This window comes from Eutrigla gurnardus, assembly GCF_963514095.1.
Source record: "Eutrigla gurnardus genome assembly, chromosome: 12".
Lineage (NCBI taxonomy): Eukaryota > Metazoa > Chordata > Actinopteri > Perciformes > Triglidae > Eutrigla > Eutrigla gurnardus.
In genome coordinates, this window is record NC_139926.1 from 22,614,047 (window position 1) to 22,637,391 (window position 23,345).

Sequence of the window (23,345 nt, forward strand, 5' to 3'; positions counted from 1 at the left end):
ATCACGTCTAATACGTTGTTGTTCTTCCTTTGGTTTTCTCCCCTCTGGAACATTTTCATCACTGGTCTGAACACCTCCTTTCTCGTGAATCTGGTGCTCGTTATTGCAAGTGATGTGATGAATAATTCACTCTGCTCTTTGTAATTGGGACTCCTTCAATTTGGCAGATGGTGCTCTGGTACTAGCTTCCCTACAGGCCTGTGCAACTTATGGCAAACTTATGCCCACATCATTGTTCCCCATATGCTCCTTCAGGACGGAGAAGTGGCCGCGCAGCATTTTGCTCTTCGGCATGCTTGACTTCCTGCAAAGGCACGACCGGTTTATATATCTATATTTATATGTATACACATGTTTATGTCACCAACCTAAGTATATGCACCCTCATCAGCCTGCCGCCCAGGAAACGCACTTTGTCATATCGATTGGCTGAGAACCAGCCGAGACAGACTCTAATTGGCATTGAGTGGGATTGTTCGGTTCGACGGCGCCCCAGACTTTTGCAAATGTCAGGGCGCGGATTTGGCAGAATCACTGAAGCGAGGGGGATTTCTGGGTCCCACTATTGTTTCGTTATCAAGACCAAGTGGCAAACAGCAGGTACGGGGCTCAACATAGATATTGCCAGTGGAAAAAAAAAAAAAGATAATGCCATTGCAGAGGGAGAGCGTGGAGATTTCCACCACTGAGCTGACATCGGAGAAAAGCCGGTGGATAAAAACCGCTGCTGGATAGAGGGAAGAGAGTTTAAGCCATGAAAAGGCAGATGGAAAGTTTGTTTTGTTTGTTTATCTGTCCAGAGTCTCCTGCTTGAAAGAGCAAGACAAAAAACAGGTCGAACAGAGGTAGTGGGCGGAAAAGGCAAACTGAGATGAATGTTAAATCTGGCTTGGCAACAAAATCTATCGAGTTGTGAAGCGACAATTAAGTCGCTGGTTGCATCCCTCCTCCCTCAACACCTGCTGCACTGACACGCAGGCCTATGATTAAAAATGCATGGCTCTCACAAAGCCGTTTAGATAATTAAGCAGGTTCTTCCTGCTGTGCTACTAGTGGGAACAAGAGGGGAAAAAGCACTTTTAACACCGGCACATTAAATACTTCATGTGGGCTACAAGGCATCATGTCATCTTCCGTGTGAGTGTTTTTTTTTGCACATGGGCGTCTCCAGCAACAATCAAACCGCCAATCCTGCCAGGGTTTGTGTTATGCTCTATGTACTGAGCTCTACAGGACCAGGCCTGTTGCTGCCTAAAGACAAGTGACATCACTACTCACTCAGCCTCCGGCAGTAGCCCCGGGCCTATTTCACCCCCCGACCACACAATGTGAGCTCTCAAAGCTTTTATTGTTCGCCAAAATGGCAACAGATTTGTCCCGAAGCCACGAACGTCCCCCGTGTTTCAGTGGGACTCCTTTCATCCGCTGGAGAAAGTGCTTCGGAAGGTGCTCGAAGCTCACTTTGATCTCCCAACATGAGGCGCCATAGGAAGCGCTCTTCCTGTGAGCGTGATCGCTGCAGTAATGAGTTCATCCCTCTATAGCTGCTGAAAGGCCGATGTAGACGTAATGAGCTGCGTTTGCGATGATCTGCAGGATCCATCCCGTCGTTCCTCTCTAGTTTTACTGCACAATCTCTTTTTCGGACTATAATCGAGCTGATCCACCCCGTCTTTGGAGCTGTGCCATTAGATAGTTATCTTCATGCTTCATTTAAGTGTTGGGAAAGGAGCCCTGCTCTTCTTTTGTTTCATCCAGTCTGATGGTTTGAGCGTCTTATCGTGATATCAGTTTCTGACCTTTTTTGAACGTAGAAGAGTAAGCGCTTGTGCAACAAATGAACCGCCATCCTTGCCCAATTTGATAAACCAGTCGGTGATGAAACACTTAAATGAAACCGTTCATCTGAAACAGATGAAACAGTAAATATAGACCAACCTGGCTTTCATTTTTAGTCGTATTGTGAAGGTGTTATGGTTGAGGCCCCACATGGGGGGTTAATTTGACTTTTAAGACAGAAAAACAAATAAATAATTATTTTTTAAGTAAATTAAAAAAACTACTACAAATAATACTACAGTTCAGTCACCAAATTTAAAGAAAATCTGCATTAGTAGGACTGAAAGCCATCATTTAGATTTTAAACTCGAGAACATAATTAACAGTTTTAACAAGCTGTAAAAAACAACTGTTGATTTCTCCGGCTGTCGCTGGCAAATTCCCTCAGCTGTATCTAATCAGCATTCATTATGAAGGATGTAATACAGTGAAGAACTCATCGGCTCCGGCCTGCTCTGTCGGCTCTTTGCATGCCGGTGTCCGCTTGGTCAAAGATGGTATCCTTAAAGCAGAAACGTCACTCCACAAACAACGTGGTGAATCTCTTTTCTACATAAACAATCCAGTGATTGTCGCCTCGCGTCACTTTGAGCCACTGCAGTGCTGAACGGTCAGTAGAGTCATTAGCTGGTGTCAGTCAGGACTTTGTCAAAAGTGAACCGTGGGCTTCCTCGCCACCAACAGACTGCTGTTAAACAGTTACACATCTATTTCAAACCCATCACACTTTCAACACAAATAAAGAATTCCGGCAAAAATGAGCTTCTGCTTTCCCGGCATTTCAGGGAGAAATATTGTACTTTTTTACTCCACTGCATTTAATTGAGCTTTAGGTAATATAAGACATATGAATATGATGTTTTTTTATGTGGACTAAATAACCCAATAAATTAAATGTTTTAATTTAATTCTGAGTTGGCCTACTTTTCCTTTGAATACTTAAGTACATTTTCCTGATTGTACTTGCCAAATATTTATTCCAGTGTTTCTCCTATATTCATTCATGTACAAGCATCTGTCATTAGTTCACATATCTGTAATAACAGCAGGACGGCCAAGCTTCTTTTATCTGAACTGCTAAACTCAGTTGAATAAGTCGACTCTGAGGGACGACAAGTTAATGTGTTCAGAGGATATTCAGTTCAAATCGATCCGTAATGTTGTTTTATGTGAAGTGACTGCTGCCCCAGACTCTGTTTAAAAAAACAGCCTTTTCAAATGCTACAATACTTGAGAGCAACTGCTCATATGTTAATTAGGAGATGATTCAGCCTTCTGTGTTCTGAATGAGTTAGCATAAAGTTAACACATCAGTCATTTTGCCTCAATGAAAACTCAACTTCTGGTGTTCTTTCCATCTGTTTGGGAAGAAGAAGCCAGCTTTAAAAGCGACATATTTTCTGTTTAAAATAAATGCTGTGCGGTGGAGCTAATGCGTGCTGATGGGAAGAGTGGTCGTTTGGTTTTAGAAAAAGTGACTGAGAGATATTAAAAGTACTGACTAACTTTTGCAGACATGAACAGAGATAAACTAAGCTAGAAACATTCAGGCTATAAATGACTCATAATGGAGCACCCTTTTAAACTCACTCCGCAGCACCCTGTGACTTTGTACTCTCTCCATTAAAAGGGAAGATCTCCATGTCTAGCTCTTGAATCAAATAAAAGCTCCTCTTTTTTTCACTCTTGAAGAAAAAAAGTACAATGTAGTGTTCTTCGGGCCAATGCAGTAATCCAGTTGGAGCTACTTCTCAAAATAGAGCAACACCCGTAAAAACATAATGCCATGAAAGATAACACACACACGCACACACACACAGCTATACAATGGGGTAGCCTCATTTGTTCTGAGATCAGCTGTAAAATCTTGGGACGGGCTGTGACTCACCCTCGGCCCTTTGTCCACTGGCCCGTGGGCACGGCTCTGATAAACAGGGCGACACCACCGATGCACCCTTCTGGTTTCTCCACCACACCACACGCATGCTGCTCGGGCCATCTGTTGCAATCGCTTTGATCCAATGGAATTTGTCCGGTTCGACGCATGAGCCGTTTAGCAAAGTGAGTCAGGAAAGATATGACCACCAAGAGTGGTGACTAACAGCTACTGATATAGCATTGTAAACAGGGATGTGCTTAAAATGCAAAATGATTACATCAGAAATACCCAATCCCATGGATGTCACTAAGTATCCTATCCCCTGCTAAAACGCATAAACGTGCAACTTTTTAAATGTTTTTATTTCACCCTTTGAAAATAATTGCGATATTTTTGATGACGTTATCGGATGTAGCTTAGTGCACGCATTGCCAAAGAATAAACAATAAAACAAAATGCTTTACACCAGGCCTTCCTTTGTTATGGAGGTTTACATTTTGTACAAAAACATTTCCAAAAGCATCATCATGTTTTTTTTTCATCGAGTCCCACAAGTAGACGAAACATGCCAAAAAGAGTTTTGCTATTAAAATGACAGAAATGTTTGTGCTGTGTTCTTTTTCTTCTTTTTATTTTGGTTCATAAATAACCATTTTGTTTAATTAGACACAATGAACACCTCACTACTGTAGGGAGGCATCTGTGAATTACTGAATTAGGTCATAAGAAAGTTTTGTGCTCTGATAATGAGTACAGGCTAGAATGTAGTAGCATTCTTGCACTGTTTTCTTCTTCCTTTGTCATTAGTTTGTTTCATTTGCTTCTTGTCAGCAAATGCAGTCATCTGCACACCTTTTCTACTTTTCCTACCATTTCTTTACCATTTACACAGCATGGGGACAATGTTGTGAAGGATTGCCTGAAGAAAGCGTCCCTTTGTCTCTTATGGAGTGTAAAGCCACATAGTTAAGGCTGCAGACGACAGAACAACCGGGATCTGTCAACACTCAGTGTTTCTGTCCACATTTATCTGACGTTCTCTAGCTGGCTTATTAGTACATCATACCTTACTGTCATACCGGTGACAGTGTTTGTGCTCTTTGGTGTTATTTCTTTTGCTGAGGCATCAATAATGGGCCAGGTTTTTGTTGTTGGCTGCTCCGTTGCTGCTGTGCACTTAAATTCCCTTTGCCAAAAGACCTAGAAATGGAGATTCAGGATGATCTCCTGGGATATTAAACAAGCTGGGACTGGGCCCTGAAAACTGACTTGACCTGCCCCATATCAGGAATCATAGAGGTGCTTGGCACAGTGCATATTGAGCAACTCCGATCTTTATCCTATTGTGTAAGCATGCATCTTGGCCAGGCGGATCCCATGAGCAATACTCCAGAGAGTCGCGGCCAATGGAAATGTGATGCATCTGAAATCTGTTTACATATTCAGCATGGCCTCCATCTCACAGAGCTGGCTGATGTTCTTGGTTGACTTCCAAGGGGTTTTTGCCAAAGCATGGTGTGAGTAGGACTATATTTATTTACCTCCTGTTCAACAATGAGGATTCCCAGTGACAGATCTGGAGCTTTGTAGGATTTGTGGATTGCTCAGAGTTTGTTTGCATTCAGGGCCGTTGCGATGGGCGTGCAAATCTGTTTTCTTAACCCAGTTTACTTCAATTATTAATGTCTGGTCTGCAAACTCTGCTATGCATCATAAATCTCGAACAATACTCCCCCTCCCAAAACAATATTTGTCATTACATAAGTGCCTCTTTGTCTTCTAACAAATGTAAGCCTGCCAGAGTGTAACTAGCAATGGGAAGAAAGCTAAATAAGAGTTCATGCTGGTCACGTCATTCCCTTTGTTTTAATCTTCTTTAATCACCTCGTAGCTTTTAGCACTTCTAGCTGTGCTGGTATGAAAACTTCAACGAGAAGTAGAATTGTGTGTGTGTTATGAAGCCAATTAGATGAACAGAGGCCTCCACAGAAATTTTGGTATTCATATAATGTTTGAGCCTGAAATAATGTCCTCCTAGCCACTGCTATGATTTCTCTGTATCAGCATCTTCTAGCTGTCCTTCCTTGATGGTTTCCCTTATTCAGTTTCTGGGTTTCTGCTGTTTCAGGTCATCACTTTGGGCAATCTTCCTGGATCTTGGGTGGTTGTTTCATTGGCTCTGTTCATCAACATTACTACTCAAAGTGTGATTCTCCCATGGTTGCTCACGCAATACGCAATCACCATAAATGTGCTGTACTGTGGTTCATGTACTTCACAGTGTTTTGGGCCCATTGTATGTTCATCTATCTCAGTTGCAGTCTGTATTTTTTTCCTTTTTTTTACGAATTGTGTGTCAAGCATGTGTCTATGTGGGTGTGCACGTTTGCATGATGTGATCTTCAAGAAACCATTTCTAGTATCCTTGCAGTGAAATTGCTGTAGTTTGGCTGTTAACATTCTGTGTGGATGTGTTTCTCTCGGCCTCTGGGTGGATATTGGACATGAGTGATTGAAGGACACACTGCTTATTGTACTTTGATCCGTCTCAGACAAGCGGAGCAGCAATCAATAGAATAAAGCTGTTTTCTTCCCTCTCCTTGGGTGGCATGATGGACATTGTTTCAAGATTTATAAAAGACAAGTCTGAATCACGTCTGTCCCTTTCCCCCCCAAAAAAGGTGACTGTTCTGATCGCTTGAAGCAACTATGTTCATTTGTTTGTGAAGTCTTATCTTTATAAAGTTTAATCAGGTTCAGCAATGTAGTGTGTTTACATAGCCAGAATGGGGTTGGGTAACAGTGCGTCGCTGTGTAATTCCTCCCCTGCTAGACTACCGACTCTTCTACGTCTTATCAGACACAAGAAGACGAACGCAGATAAAATGCATCACAAGTCTCTGCACAGAAGCCCTGCTGCACACACCCCACCTCCCGCATGCAACAGCAATACCACAGGTCAGGTGGGGGGAAGGAGATTTAGAGTATTTGATTGGGTGTCCCCAATTCCTGGTTCTAAACTGGAACTAGACGGGGATCAGGTTGTACTGGTGAGCTGCTGCCCTCATTACCTCACCTGGCAGCAGCTCTGTTTGTTGACTGCTGTGCTGACAGGACAGACTGTGCGGTTCCCATTAGATTATATATTATATGTTTTGGTAAAAGATGTCGGACTTACCGGAAAAGAGAATTTTTAATGTTTGCTTTCCAACTTTTCAGTCACAGCAGAGAAAAACACGTAACTGGCTGATGATTAAACTACCTACGAAACCAAACCTCAAAATCAAAACCTCAATCCACGGCCACGTTAGCAGCTCTGTGAGGCTGTAGCCTACTTGGTGCTTTGAGCTAAATGCTAACGCCAGTACAACTAGCATGCTACCATTGACTTTTATGTGAACCATGTTTACCATCTTAGTTTAGCGTATTAGCATGCTAACATTAGATAAGTAACACTTAACACAAAGTGCTATTGATAAGTCAATCCAAGCAGTGGATGTTGACCGGTTTCAGTCTGAGCTACAGTGGTGTACCAACACACGCTGCTAGCTTAGCTAAAAACCCGACCGCATTCATGTTCCGACTTATCACGTCGCTTTCAACCTTTCCCTTTCTGAGTGAACAATTCAGTGAAGTGTTTCATTCAATGGGAAATCACAGAAGACATTTTCAACACTGACACTCACTCCTTCTGGAGAGAGATCCGTCTCTTTTCTGTGGGCTCTGAACTCCAGACGGGCATAGCAGGGAACTGATCTGAGAACAGCAGGAATGAGGGCAGAGATTTCCAACAGCATACCGAGATAGTGACTTAAGATTGGCGACGGCGGTTAGACGAGCTCACGGGGGTGATGTCACCTCGTTCCTGGATCTCAACGGACCGGCTCTAATGAGCGATAATGACAGTAGAGGAGTGTGTCGATGCAGCGCTAATTCATTGTGCACAATTGTTTCTGACCTTGGCAATTCTGAATAATGGGATCCCATTCTTCAGTATACCCATCAGACATGCTCTCCACAACACAGTGCATTATTTAAAACACACTCCAGCTGACACCAGCTTTTATGTACTGATGTGATATAGGTGCTCCCCGATGGCTCCTCAGTCTCCATAACACAAAACTAAAAAAACACCTGGAGGCGTGTCTACATCAGTTGTATTTTAAGTTATTCTATAAAAAATAAAATTGGGAAAAAGAAATTTACAATATTGCATATTTTATCATGAATTATTCATCTAAAATGTTCCGTCAGGTCACACAGCCCATGCTTTTCCATTAAGCATCCTCCCTCTTCCACACAGTATCTACAAACAGTAAGCTGTTAAACCAAACACTCAAGTCTTTTGGAAATTACACGCCGATGCAACTTTACCTTATCTCCAAGCCCCGAGGTTAGAGTTTGATGTTGTGACCTAATTTCTTCACACACACACACACACACACAGTGAAAAACTCCTTTTCAATAGAAGAAGAGAACTAAAAGTTGTCTTTCTATCCCGTCTTCAACAGATCAGCCCGAGCGCTTCATCTTCAACGAGCTGTGCGCCCTGAAGGACGAGCCGGGGCCTTGCAAGGCCATTAAGGAGCGATTCTTCTTCAACGTGGTCACGGGCCTCTGCGAGCTGTTCGAATATGGCGGCTGTGGGGGAAACGCCAACAACTTCGAGACCCCGGAAGCCTGTGAGGAGACGTGCGTCGTCTCAGGTGGGTTTGCACCTTGATATTTGGTGAACAAGTTCAGCTATCTCCACGAGGTTAACATTAACAATGAACACAGACCTCCGCCATCATTGATACAGTTATTATTTTTACAATCACACAATCAGGATGTGGATGTTTTATAGCTTTTGCATTGTTGTGTTGTTGTTGCAAATGGACAGTTTTCTTTTCAAGGACTGTTGGTCCTCATTAGATTTTATTGCCACCTTGGGCGCAAAATCCTATTACAAAGTAATTTTGGAGGTATGCGGCTAAAATGGAACACTGCCAGCACATTAATTCCCAACTTTTTCCTAGAGGCATCTGGTTAATGAAAAATATGGGCCATATTTAAAAGAGCCGGTATTGTATTAATTATACGTTACACATACTAAAACTGATTTAAAATAGGGACGTCCTGATGAAGTTTTTCTTTTTGCCCCCGATGCCAACCCGAATCATTTAAATTGAGGATCTGTCGATTCCCGATCCTATATTTCTATTTTTCTTGATAATACAGCGTCACAGCGCGATTCAAGACCATTAAAGTTACTAAATAAATCCAATGTATGCTTGACAATTGAACAGCTCATATAGAGTAAAAAAAGCTGCTCCTTAAGGTTTTTTATTTATACGTTTTTAATTAAATTATTAAACCGCAGACCCCGGAGGTAGTTTCTCTCTCTGTTTAAGTGCCCCTTTGCCTGAGTTAAATCAACTCTATTCCGTTGAGTTTTTTATTTTCCTCATCTCTACATCTTTTGCACAGATTACATTGTTGTACATGGTTGTTGTTGGCTCTCCGATGTTGAAAACACTGTGTGTGTTGTGAAAACACTATAAACCTTCGATGACAGCAAGAGACTCTCACGCTGAGCTGCAGTGAAACCACTGCATATAAATGAGGTCATTAGTCTCTCATACTAGGTAAACATGAACATGCTCATACTGCGTGAATATAAAGGGTCTCATATAGGTAAACATAACCATTCTCTCAGTGTTGTTATAAACCGACGTGGTCTCCCAACACCGTTTCTCTCCTCATTCTTCCATTCTGGTAGATCTCGCCGTGCCGGTGCTTCCATCATGCCATCAGCCTTCTCTGGTACTAACATCAGACAACTGTCTTCAGTTTGTCTGTCACTAAACTGACTCTGTCCCTCTTCAATGTATCTGTAAAGTCGGGTTAGGGTTTGAAAAAGGTAAACTTCATAAGATGATAATATTGGAAACTGTTGTCTATCCTTTCTGCAATTCTTTAATGCTATTTAATGCCTTTGATATCCACAATGGACAGCTGCTGGTGTGCAGACGCCGCTGATGGTATATGAAGCAGGATTTGATTTGATTTGGTTTATATCTTCTACGATTGCTCATGGGACGGCGCCGACTCGCCAGCACAAATAACACGGCTGGTTGAAATGTTTATGATTAAGTGGATCTTTAAAGTAATGAAGTGAAATTAAAATCGCCGTGCTGCCTCTCACATTTCATTCCTAACAATCTGGCTTCAGTTCACCACTTCGACATCTGCTTGGCCCGTTCTCCTTCACATTCAAGTTTGCTTTTTTTTATAGAGCACAACTTTTGCAGACATCTCTTTCAATGCAACGGTTATAAATGAGATTGAATTTGCTGAGCTGTGATTGGACGGTGACCTGCTAGGAAACCTAAGATGACAGGAATCTTCAATTGTCCGTTCATTACTGCCAAGATAATATTTTATTATGAAGTTACACTGCATAAAAGTTCTAATTGGTACATCAACCAAGTATATAACGAAGCAATAAATATCTCCCAGGGAGGATGAAGGACACACTGTGAAGTACACATAATTAACATAATATACTGTATATGTGTGCACCTACTTTATGCGTTTGTCAGTCTGGATGGAGGAAAGTGCACTCAACTAAGACTTGCTGTAAAATATCCTGATTTTAGGTGGATGTTATAGTTCAATCAGAGTGAAATGATGAAAACATAGCAAAAAATTTGTTTTTAACCCGCCATCAGTTCATTTCCTCTCACACCACCCGGAAACAATGGTAGTGACAGGTCTGCCACACATGAGTTCTGTTACAATTAATGTGGTGATGTGTGTAGTTTTTCAATTTGCTACAAATCATCGCGGGGGAAGAAGTCCTCCTCTACTTCAGCTGGCCGGCTGGTACCACCATCGCTGAAATCAAACAAATGTCGCTCAGCAAAGTCCAGACTCTTCTCTGTTCTGGCGCCTCAGTGGTGGAACGAACTCCCGACTAATGTCAGGACAGCTGAGTCATTTGCCATTTTCCGAAAAAGGCTCAAGACTCACCTGTTCAGACTTCACCTCGACTAGCATGACCCACTAACACCCCCCCCCCCCCCCCCCAAAAAAAAAAAATAAATAAATAAATAAACCTTACCTATAGCACTCTGATCGTAGCACTGTTGCTCTTGAAGTACTAGTTTACTCAGATGAGGACCTAACACTTGTTCTATTTTTAGCTCTTACTTTATCGGCAATGATACGTTGTGGTTTCCTTCTTTTGACAAATGTACTTATTGTAAGTCGCTTTGGACAAAAGCGTCTGCTAAATGACCTAAATGTAAATGTAAGTCAGGCTAGAGGGTCGAGGGGTGGGGCGATGACATCATCGTATGCGTTTTTGCCGTCTACACGAAAAAGAAGACGAAATGGAGATGCGGCATATTTTTCTTTGGTTTCAAAAAAGTGCGTTTTCCGGCACCAAAAACGCCGGATCCGTGTCGACAGTCGGCCCGAACGTGCAAGACTTGTGCGTTTACACACAAAAAAACGTTTCCCTGTGGACGGGGCCAAAGATGGACCCAAAGTTTCAGTGACAGAACGCAGTCATTGATCTTTGCAGCTCCTCGTCTGGCCCGGCAACACCTCTTAAGTGCCCTCTTCAATTTGAAGGGAAACACTGAGTCACTTCACACACTGTGCTTAGCGCTCGTGAGATGTGAGTAATATATCACAACACCGCCACTCTGGAACAGCAAGGGGAAGCAGACGCGATGAGACCTCCCACCCCTGGGACTTGAATTCATCCACAGTAAGACGAGCTGCTTCGGTTCAAACGCACTTCGGGTGGAGCGTGGCAGAAGAGCACCTTTTGGTGTGATGACATCCGTCATTTAAGGCGGCAAAACAATGCACCTTTAATACTCGACGTGTCTGATCAACATGAAATATGCCCTCGAGTGAAAGCAGTGACACATCGATCATATTTGTATTTAGATAGCAGCAGGTCTGTGATGTCACAGAGTGCTTTCTCCCACTGGCAAAAAAAAACCAACCTCTACCTTCTTATTGCCAGAAGATACATAATGCACTCAGAGAAGATTGAATGAATGAATGTGCATCCTGCAGGCATTGCCATACTCGGTAGGTGCCTTGACTTTTGTGCTTCGTCGTCTCCACGCAAACAGATCTGCATTCGAAAGACAGAACGCGGAGGTGTTGGAGGTTCTGGCTCCAGCTCAGGTGACGTTAGATAAAACCTCTCACGTAGAAATATGAAGGTGACTGTCGGGTGTTACAGCTGCTCTGAGTGTTCGGTCTTACTCAGTTTTTTGTGATCGTAAAGAAAATGACACTGCATTAAATGGAGCTATAAAAGCCTGCGTTTGTGCCGTGGCATTTTAAAGGCAGTTTGCAGGACGGTGTAACACTACTTTTATCTAAATTGAACACACATTTCATGTGTGTATCCATCACTGTGCTCAGTGGTGACTTTGTCTCTGTGGCCAAAGTCATAACTACAATGGAAAGAAAACACTGCGTCCAATTCCATACCACATTAATACTCAGATGGGTTTTAGCTGTGTACTGTGGTGCAGTCATTCATAAAGACCGGGACTGGGAACCACAGGTGGGTGGGGGATTATATGAGGGCCACCTGTCTTATGTAGTCTTTAATTTAACATTTATATCTGCAGTACACCTTTGAGACACACGGGGGCGCCTGAATATACATAATCTCATTATTGTGCTCTAGAAATTTCATTTCATATTTAAGGCACACATTGTGTTTGTTTCAATGATTCGAGGATATTACTCAGTGAACATTTTCCCATAATGCAATGCACAAGGATGGCGAGAAGCTGCTCACAGCTGCAAAAATCCCAACTGTAGATGGTGATAATGAGCTCTAGGGAATAGCGCTGGGCAAAGTGATTTATGACGAGATTTTGGGCCTCGTGGTCACACATCATTGCAACTTCCAGGATCATTATGTGATACAGTCTTGCCAAAAAAGTTATTCCTCCCATACACAATCATTGGAACATAAACAACTGTAAAATGACTTTTTTTCTGAATGTCACAACCCCCCAAAATTACTTTTTTAGTATCAGAAGTGAGGAGTTTTTGTCATCGTGTGAACCCGGTGAGCAACTTTCATAGCAATTAAAGGGCAGTATCCATGGTGATATAGCTAGAGAAAGACCTTGTTAAAAACATAAAAAATATGTTTATTTTAAAATATATGAATGTCATTGACATTTTCTTTCTTTTTTAAAATCAAAGTTGCATATTTCATTATTGCCTGCTAATATAAAGTACAAAGAGTCTTAAATTAATTGGATACTAATTGCACAAACAGTAGCTTCTAATACAAATATTAGCATTTGTAGTATTTCTATATTAGCATTAAACTACATTAGCAATAGTTTGCAGCTAATGCAACTAATTTGCAGTTACTGAGACTGACTTTTGAAAACTGTGCCTTTTCATACTTTTTTATACAAAGCCTTTCATTTCACACCTCTATGACTCACTGACAAGAACCTGAAGCTCGACTTTCCCAAAGAGGACTTAATTTAACAGCCATAGATATTTTTAAATGTCATCAAACTTCTTACTTACGGGAAGCAGATCTCAACCATACTCTCTGTGCAGTGTGAGTTTACCCATCCTGCAGCAGGGCTGTTTATCAGCAAATCAGTGACATTTTAACAACACCAACTGTGAGAGTACACACTCTAATTAGATCCCACCATCATTGAGTTCCACCTCCCCACGATGAGTGTCGGTGCTCGAACAAATATTCAACTGGGGGAAATGAGGCTTATAGCGAAGGGGGGCAGGAGGGTGCAGGTCTGTTTGTGTCACTTCATTTCCTGCATTCTGGTGATTTTGTCTTTATGCACCAGCAGTGGAAATGTCTGGAGGGGAAGTAACCTCCTTAAATGTGCCACCTATTCACTTCAGTGATACATTCGTGAATTAATGAATAAACCCCTACACTTTAATAGCTCAAATGTGCTCCAGAAATATTCATGCTCATGTTCAAAACACATCCCACATATCTGAAAAGCTGAAAACTCCTGCGTGTAAAGGAGGGAGCCATTAGGGAGGCAAGCCTCCCTGATGTTGGCTTGGCCTTGTTTTTATTTTTTATTCTAAATGTAATTATTTATAAGTACATGTTTATTGTATTATTATGATATTAGAGCTCATTTGGACAGGCATTGCTCCCCGTCTTCCCCCACCCCCTCCACCGCTGCTGGCGCCGCATGTGATGACATAGCAACGGACAGCTTAACAAGACTGTTCTTCTAAAGGTCACACACCTCTGTGAGGAACATTCTGTCTTACTGTCTGAGATACGTTCTTTTCTTCTATCTCGGCAAAAGCTTTTACTCTCCATCCCCAATGTTTTACTGAAAACCCCAATGAGTCACGGCCGTCGTGTCCCAGACTCTCTCCTTGGTCTTCTTCCCCCCCTTTACTGCGCTGCTTGTGTAAGGACGCCGTGTTTCTCTGTGACAGTTGCAGTTTTTTTGTTCGCAGCTCAGGGCTTATTCTTCAATCTTTGAGCACAGACATTGTTAAAAAGCAAAAAGGAAAGAAAAAAATTAACAACATGTAAAAAATTTTTACACAAAAGTGTAAGAGAAGCATAAACAACATGATGTGGCTGAAGGTTGAAAAACTTGGCAGACTGTCAAGGAAATGTGAACCGGGGAGCCGGCTCAGCGGAGCGGAAAGAAAATTAATCAACAGCTACTTTGACAGTCGATCGTTAAAGTTAAGCAAAAATACCAAACAATTTCCATGGTTGTGCTTGCTGTCCTTCATTCCTGAGGCAGGAGGATCTCAACTGATGCAAACGCATTGATTGCTCATAAACCGTCATCATATTAGAGAGAGAGAAAGAGAAAGAGAGAGCTGTTTCGACGTGCCTCCACCTGCTATTATTGACTTATTATTGAAAATACTCTGATAAATAAAAGTAGATAAATCATGCTTTGTTTGTGATGACAGTTTTGTTTAGCAGCTGTTGTCCAATTTGGATTTTTGATGCGTTCCCATGCGGCGACCTACGGTTCTCAGTGAAGTGAAGCCAAGGCTGAAGTGCCTTAAACTTGCATTCTCTCTGCTGGCCATTAGGGGGTGACTCCCCTGGTTGCAAAATGAAATCAGATTGCATGGAAGTCTATGAGATAATGACTCTACTTCCTACTTGATTATCTTTGTATGGTCTCAATCTCTAGTTTCAAGTCTTCTTCAATACAACATGATTTTAATTTAGTAAATAATGGTCAAATTTAGAATTAAATAGACAATAAAGCAGGGTATGCTGCTTTTTCCATAAATTATTTGGGATGTTAATCCAACAAAAGAAGATTTTAAAGCCCTTTATGTAGCACAATAATCAAACAGGTAGCACTGAGTAATCGGAAATACAGCGGGCCTTTATTTTGAAATATGGACAGGCTGATGTTGCTGCTGAGGTCAGTGTCTTTCTATGTGATTGGATTAAGTCTGTCTCCATCCAGTGGCAACTTTGATCCTTACGCCTGGGTTCATTCATTTTAACTAAATGTTTGATCAGTCTCTGTCCCACAGGAGCTCTGACCAGGATGGTGTCAGCACTTTTAGAGGCAGGAACGATAAAGACGTTTCAAAATATGTTTCAACAAACAAAATGAAAAAAAAAAGTGTCAAATCAATTGAGCCAGTGAAGCGATAAGGTAAGGGAGGGATCAAAACGCAGTGTAAACATGATTAGTTGTCAATAGATTCATTGTCATTGTACATCTTTCTGGGTTTGATACTCAAAGGGGCTAAAATATGAAAGCAAACATGAAAATGTGCATATTTTCAGACTCCTGCCAACAACAATCCGAGTCCGTCTTAAATGTTGAAGCCTGTTTCGCTGAAATATTGAAGTTCTCCCTGGCGGTCAGCCAAGACTCTATAGAACGATGGGCCGTATTATTTACACCCAGCGTTTTGGAGAGAGAAAAAAAGAGCTGACCGATAATTCTTCTCAAAACACAACACACATCACCTCTTCCACCTTCACAGCTCTGATGGAGAACCGTGCTGCTGAATTATTCATCGCTGCATTGCTCTACAGAGAACGATTTAGAGTTCTTTGCCCCGTGCTTTCAAGTCAAAGTGACCTCGTAAAATGCATTTAGATGTTAAAACGATAGCCTTTTAATCAAGGTCACCAAAAAACAAATAGTCCTTTTACTCTCGCAGAACACAGCAGTTGCCTGTTCTCTACATCTACTGTAGATATTACCCTGACTACGGATACGTAGCCAAAGACGATGGGATGACTGATCCAAGAGCAGGGAGATGTCATGGGTAGGCCCGCAGCAATGCGAAGTTAACAGGGAATCTACAGGGGGATAAATCACGAAATCCAAAAACAAGCAATATGTCAAAAAACAGAACCGGGTTGTAAAACTTGCAGGCGTAGGGAGTATTGGAAACAAAATGCAATTATTAAGTTATTTTTAAGCAACTTCAGTCTTGATCATCACGATTTTTTTATGTTCAAAATTGGGGATATATTAAATAAGATTAGCATAATAAAGCAGTTATAAGCCTACTGGAAACTAGAGAAATAGCCTAAGATTGCCCCCATGAGAAATTAGCTCAATCTGATGGAAAATTTTACCCAGAACCCAAATTTAAAGATTGAAAGCCTGATATAATAGAATTAATTCATTGTATACTGTAATGGTTGTGGGATCAAAAAGAAAATTTGGATTTTTTACATTGAAGTCTCTGTATTTACACATTTTATCATCAACCTTATATATTGTGTATCATGTTGATTCTGCTCCTTATTGAAGATATTCGATGTTTACACTGAGTGCAATGCTCTTCAAACAGACACTTACTACTCTGTATGCACTGTGCATGATATTCAGTGCTTTTGGAACGTTTGGGATCTGCATTTTAAATACAGTTTTGTGGGTTTGATCAAAGTTTGGGGTGAACAGCATGACGTTGTACTGAGGAGGTTTAAGAGGTTTACTTATTCAGATTCATCATATTTATTTCATCACCTCTGCAACTTTCTTCGACTGCACATTTAGTGAATAGAACGCCTCATCGTTGTCATTTTTAATGGGATATAATCCTGAACGTGTTACATTCACAAGCGCTCCACATTACAGATATTGAGTTAATCATAACCTCCCCAGAATATAAACTAAGCCCCCGGGCATTTACCATGTTGGGATGCAGCCCACTCTGCTGTTGGACAACGTTGATCAGGGAGTCACACCTTGTCAGGTTGTACCTGTCTTAGTCGACAATGACAGTCTGTAGGAAACGGAGCCAGTCACTGGAAAGAATGCGTTTCATACCGCCGTCCCGATCCTCATGCAGACTCAAATCAAGCATGAGGCTGTCACTCGCTTTTCCATGTTTTCAGCTTTTCTCAACAACTCTGCTGAACGATGCCATTCAAAGCTACAGATATCAGATTACAAAAAATCAGAATGCGGTTTGTTTGACAGATTGGAAGTGCAAATAATCAAATCAAACTTTTACATGTCCGGGTGCATGAAGATCTGCAAATAATCCGAAAGAAAACAACAGAAAACAAATGCGTATTACAACCGTATCAATGAAAGAGGCAGAATTCCATCTGTAGCTCAGAGCTTCAAGGCCCTGATCCCAGGACTTCCCCAGACCCGAGGGTCTAAGAAGTGAAACGTGGGAAGTGAGAGCTGAGGTAGAAAGCAGAGCAGGGCGAGATGACGGAGGAGGGGATGTGGTTCGCTGGGGACCAGGAGGAAGCTCTTGCTGGAAGTGTTGACTTTTCAGCTTGCAGCGGAAAAGATTGGGAGTAAATCTGAACCCTGACAGGAGTGGAAATGTTACTTTACCACTGGGGAGACAGGAAGTGGGCGAGCTGTGACCGAGGGGCCACTTTTGACCTATTTATTGGACCTCACACTGTTCACAGAATTTGAGGATATTTTTGCTTTTCAAGACATGTTACATTGGTCTGTGAAGGCAGCGAAGTAGATATCTCAAGCTGTATGTTCAGAACAAATATGGCAGAAAAATGTTAGCATTGTATGTTTCTGCAAACCACAGACATGTTGAATGTTTGCATTCAGTCAGAGAGAACTGTGACACGCAAAGGGATGTACTATATCAGGTTTATTGAAAGTTATGGTGGTATAATAACAAGTATAACAAGCAAGAAAGTCCAATAAGGGCGGTTGTTCTTTATGTACGTTAGCTTAGTTGTTACATCTTCTTGTTACATTATTATATGAATCCAAACATGATCTATTCCCCAACAGTAAGCAAGTAGTCTTGAATCTTAAACTTAACCAATCATTTCACGATATCCATGTTTCTCAGCAAGCGTGACACAAAGTTTGTACCAAAAAAAAAACGAGCAACAGACTGAATAATTACTGGTGTCCTTTCTTAGTTTCTAACAGTTGTTCTCTCTCTTCTTCTAGATGACAAGAACCCGTGTCACCTGGCCGAAGCCCCCGGTCCCTGTCGAGGGCTGGTGACGCGCTACTTCTTCGACACCGCGACTCAGCAGTGCAAGCACTTCTTCTACGGCGGCTGCTTCGGCAACGCTAACAACTTCGGGAGCATGTCGGCCTGCCAGGCGAAATGTCAGAACCCAGGTAGGCCCGGGTTGAACTTTTGTCCTTTTCCAGTAAAGACTGTCCAGATGGCCGCATTGTTGTTCTATTCAACACCACTAATTAGGGCTGATGGTTCAGCAGCTGTGGATGCTCTAAAGGTGTCATCATTTGGTGGAAAATGGATCGTATCAGTTTTTTTGGCCTTACACCTCAACCTAACAAGTCAGCTTGTTACTCCAAGAAGTATGGGGTGTGTGTGTGTGTATATATATATATATATATATACAATCTAAAAAATAGTTGTACCTCAGAAAACTTACTTTTGGATGCATTTGAGATGACCACGGAATCCCAGTCCACCTTGATTTAGCATTTAAATGGTTTTAAAGTGACCGAAGCACACTCCATTATACTCGACTTGGGCACAACTTAAAAGTCATTTAGATATTGAAATTGTCAAAGAAAATAGCAAGCAAGTCGCTCGACTGTGACCAATTTAGCAGACAGCTCATGTGCTGAAAATCAATTGGAAAAGGTTTTTTTTTTTATATATTTTTTTATTAAGGGATAACAATTTCAGATAGATGACTCTGTCTGGTTTCATTACTGGATTATACGTGTTCGCGGAGGAGCACCCTTTCTGGTCTGATACTAATGCAATTAAACTTAGTTTAATAATGATTGATCGTTGAGGTTTAATGCAATCTGTTCTAAATAAAGGCATGAATTCGTTGGATTCTGTGGGTAGTTGTGGAGACTTAAATGGACTTTGTTTTTTGTTTTTGTCCATATAGAAAAGCCCACTAAGGCACCAGAAGTCCACACACAGAATGCAAGAAGGTCCGATGCTGTGCAGCCAACCAGGGTAACTGGTAAGACACCTCAAGTCTAATATGTGTTGCTCTTATCCAAAAACAAAAGTTAACTGGTAAGACATTCGAATAATTACATCAATCCCTTTCAACTGTGTTAAATCCCTCCAACATGCATGCTTAGTTTTGCAGTCATGTGTAATTTGATTTTTGTGCTCTTTAAAGGGGTGGTTCAACATTTTGGGAAATACACTTTGTTTTTGCTGAGAGGGAACTATGACGCCACTCTCACAAAATGGAGCTGGAATAGGGAGATAATTAGCCTAGCTTAGCATAAAGACTTAAAGAAACAGCCCAAAAAAGTACAGAAAAGGAATGCCACGGTGAAGAAAATGTCCTACTGTTAAATTACACCAGACATTTTGGCAGATTTGGAACTTCAGAGAGAACCAAGCATTTCCCCCTGCTACCATTCTGTATGCTAAGCTAAGCTAACGACCTCTGGCTTTATCGATCTTCTCGTTTCACTCTGGGAAAGAAAAGAAAATATTGAACCGTTCCTCTAAATCCCCTGAAACATGTGTTTGTTTCTTAGGGGAATTGATTCTGAGTGAAGGCCGGGTGCAAGCGAATGACAGTATGAAAGACCCAAAAGGTAAGAAAGTTTGACCTGGATGTCAGTATAACATCAATGGAACAAACCACACACAGTCGGTGAATGCGTTCCTAGCTAGCTTACAGCTAACGCCAACATGGCTGTTAACCACGGCTGAGCACAGACAGTTTTCTTAGTCCAGTAACCTTGACCAGATAGGGAAATCATTTACAGTTTATACATGTTTTTATCCTTCAAGATGGAAAAAAATAAAAGTTTTGTCTCATCACATATATGAGGATAGCAAGGCACGAAGCCAGAATGCAGCATCAATTCATTACAGCAACCCCGGAGCAGCAGACACTCGGGATAGATTAACTGTTGTAAGGCATAATTAAATCAATCATCCTGTCTCTGCGGTAGCAACCAGTCCAAGCTGAATTCTGAGCGATGCCCGAACCTCAAAGTAAGCAAATCTAGTTCATTTATTAAACCGGCGTGTGCTGCCGATGACTTTACTGTCATAAAAGGAAATAAAGAGTCGAGGTGCGGCGATGCATAGGTAGTTGACAGCTTGCGAAATTGCTTCTGCTGCGCGAGGCGAAGAGCAGAAGCAGAGTGCATCAGTGTCTCCTTCCCACCGGCCATTTGTCATGTATTCCCACTTACTAATTTTCGGTGTATTAGGAGTGAGGGAGCATACATCATGGTTGTCGCCTTCCAAGGCTCTTTAGTGCTGAAGCAGGAGACCCTGGCCTGCTTCCCTCAAATCCTTTCAAAGAGTTATAATTTCAAGAATCCAATTTCCCTCTTGTCACAAAATATTGGCTGGGGGGGACTGCCTCCTTATCAATCTATTTTCTTTATTCTTTATTCTGCAATGAGATCTACAGCGTGTAAGCACAGCATTATCTCAGAAACAATACTGGCATGAGTGAAAAAAATCCTTAAAATAATGAGTAAATATTCAGATCTTATATTAGACAGATTTAGGGGATAATCTTTGGTAATGATTCATGTCAGTAATAAATATCAGATGACATTTTTTTTTTTTTTTTACTACTGCAGTGAAATAGAGCCAGCAGGGAGAATTTCAAAGTCACAAAAGCTGGAAAATTTGCATTATGGAATTGGCATCGAGTATGGTGTCATTCCACCAAGCATATATTACAATTTTGAAGTGAAAGAGTGACACCTTGTGGTCATGTGATGCTGTACACTTTTAGTAGGACAAGCTGCATTGTAGAACCTTGCGTTTTTCCTCTTAATAATAATACACAAATATCATTCAGGCTTGGGATGGTCTATGATTTCACCAATGTGGTGTTCGATGTGAAGCAACCATCTTGTGTATTTAGTTTCTTTTTCAGATATCATGACGGCGCGTGTTTGTCTCATTTAATAACTCTACCATGGAAGAGCACAGCAATTTAAGAGGATTTATTATTGTATTGCATCCAATATAAAGTCCAGTATTTTGCTACTATAGATATCTTATCCAATACCATCAATCTTTATGGACAACTGAGTCACGATTTATCTCGTCCTCAAACGTGCTAATTGTTCTAATTGACCCCTGGTTGACCCCAGATAATGGAGTCATAATGATTTGATATTGGACCAATAGAAGTCGTGGTGTTTGCCTATGAAATCAGTGTTCTTCAGTTGTGGGAAAGACATGGCTGTTAACAAGGCATTCTGTGTTTCTCAAAATGAAAGAGGGTCGCTCACATACACAGCACTTTTTACAAATCCGTCCATTTAAGTCTGGGAGCTCTGCAGACACTGGACTCAATCATCAAAGGCTTTTTCACACCTGGGACAAAAATGTGGAATATTTGCTGTAGATTTTGTAATGCGGATTTTGTGCACTGGTTTTTAATCATTCATGACTGGACTGGATCATATGTGGCCTTGTAGGCTCTGTTGATTTCTTAAGGAAAGACATGCATATACCATCGCTGGTAATAATAAGAATAATCATTTATTATACTTATACACATAAGTAAGTAAGTACTACATACTTAATTGTGTGAAGCTTCATTATTTGTGTGCAATATTCCATTTTTAGTGATAAAGTGATGTTTTCTTGCTCTTCCTTCTGATTGGCAGGCTCGAGGTCCACAGGGCCGTGTTCCAGTCCCACAGACAGGGGGACATGTCTCGGATCAGAGAGGAGGTTTGCGTTCAACCCCAAAGTCAGTCGATGCCAGATGTTTCATTACAGTGGCTGTGGAGGAAACGAGAACAACTTCACGACCCGGAAAGACTGTATCAACAAGTGCATCAGAAGCAGAAAGGGTACGATTATTTTCATTTTAAAAAAAAATTCTGAAAAAAGTTGGTATTGTATTACTTTGTATTACGTATTTGATGAAAGAGATTTTAATTGTTGGTTTCTTATTATGAGATATATATGGAGGACAATATCCGCCACTGTCAGGGAAAAAAATAAAATCTCAAAATATTGACTTAGTATCTCAAAATAGAAACTTTTCTCAAAATACTTAGTGTAATATGGCATTATTTTGGTGTCTATATCTATATTTTGAAAAACGTTTCTCATTATTTTGAGGAAGTTTCTGTTGCTTCATCATGAAATTAATGTTGTACAATGTTGTCGCTGTGTTCTGTTGCAGCTCACGGGAAGAAGATGATCCGAATAAGGAAGAAAAACCTAAACAACATTGTCAACCGCTCCGTCTGAACACTTGACTCTGCTTTACGTCCTGCACTACTGAGTAGCCACCTTTATTTATGTCCATATGTTATGTTGAGCTTAACTCATATCTAATGTTTTGTAGTGCTGCGATACTTGTATAAAAGTCATTAAGTGTACGCGGATTAGCTTTATAGTAACTGAACGCAATTATTATCCACATTATTTCAATCTCTCATTGACAAAAAAATGTGTTTTGCTGGTTTCTTATTGTAATCAATGCTTTTGTATTCAAAATATTGTGTGCCTTTTTTTCAAATTCTACAGTTTCAGGGCTCGTCATACCGAAATAAACATTTCATTGTAGCTTTTATGTGAAAACACCAAAGTTGCAGCAAGATTTTTGTTCAATATCAAAATGGCTGATTCTCCTAGATATAACCTTTTCTAGGAGAACAACTTTCTGCAGGAGTTTACTGTATTTAATCAATGTGAGCAACAGCTTTAGCAGATTAAGGTGGTGGCAATCCTGATCAACCACAACGGGATATAATGATGTCACACATGAATCAAGATGGCCGTGTCCTCACAGCTATAAATCAGTGTAAACAAGTTAATGTAAATTTGTTTCTAATTGAACATGAACACCTATTTAATCAATGCTGTGCAGCTTTAGTAAACAATGATGTTGTTGGTCAGGATAACCACAAGGGGGCAGTGTTGTGAAATGTAATCTTCAAACAGGTTGGCTGGACCCTGTTGGCTGCAAAGTTTTCTCTTTACTGTATCCTTTTATATCCACGATTGTAATACATTTGACTGTAAGTTTATATAATAAACTTCAACAATCTGCATGTCTGTCTTGTGGTTTCAGCTGTTTTTTTTCCCATCAGTGTTGCAAACAAAATATATATATATATATATAAAAAAAAATACTTTCTTACAAGAGAAAAAACAACAAAACGAAAGACGAAAATACACCCAA

The 23,345-nt window shown here is 41.0% G+C and overlaps 2 protein-coding genes across 2 annotated transcripts in view; one reads left to right on the forward strand and one right to left on the reverse strand.

Moving 5' to 3' along the window:
- The window catches only part of tfpia (tissue factor pathway inhibitor a), a 35,318-nt gene extending 12,104 nt beyond the window's left edge, over positions 1 to 23,214 (forward strand). Inside the window, exons 2-7 of the mRNA XM_084023776.1 lie at positions 8,230 to 8,424; positions 18,157 to 18,333; positions 19,089 to 19,166; positions 19,702 to 19,761; positions 21,814 to 22,002; positions 22,341 to 23,214. Coding sequence (XP_083879902.1) covers positions 8,230 to 8,424; positions 18,157 to 18,333; positions 19,089 to 19,166; positions 19,702 to 19,761; positions 21,814 to 22,002; positions 22,341 to 22,408 — 767 coding nt within the window. The 3' untranslated portion in view covers positions 22,409 to 23,214. The remainder of the gene's footprint in view (positions 1 to 8,229; positions 8,425 to 18,156; positions 18,334 to 19,088; positions 19,167 to 19,701; positions 19,762 to 21,813; positions 22,003 to 22,340) is intronic.
- The window catches only part of LOC311021655 (protein FAM171B-like), a 128,732-nt gene that overhangs the window by 40,325 nt on the left and 65,062 nt on the right, over positions 1 to 23,345 (reverse strand). The window lies entirely within an intron of this gene.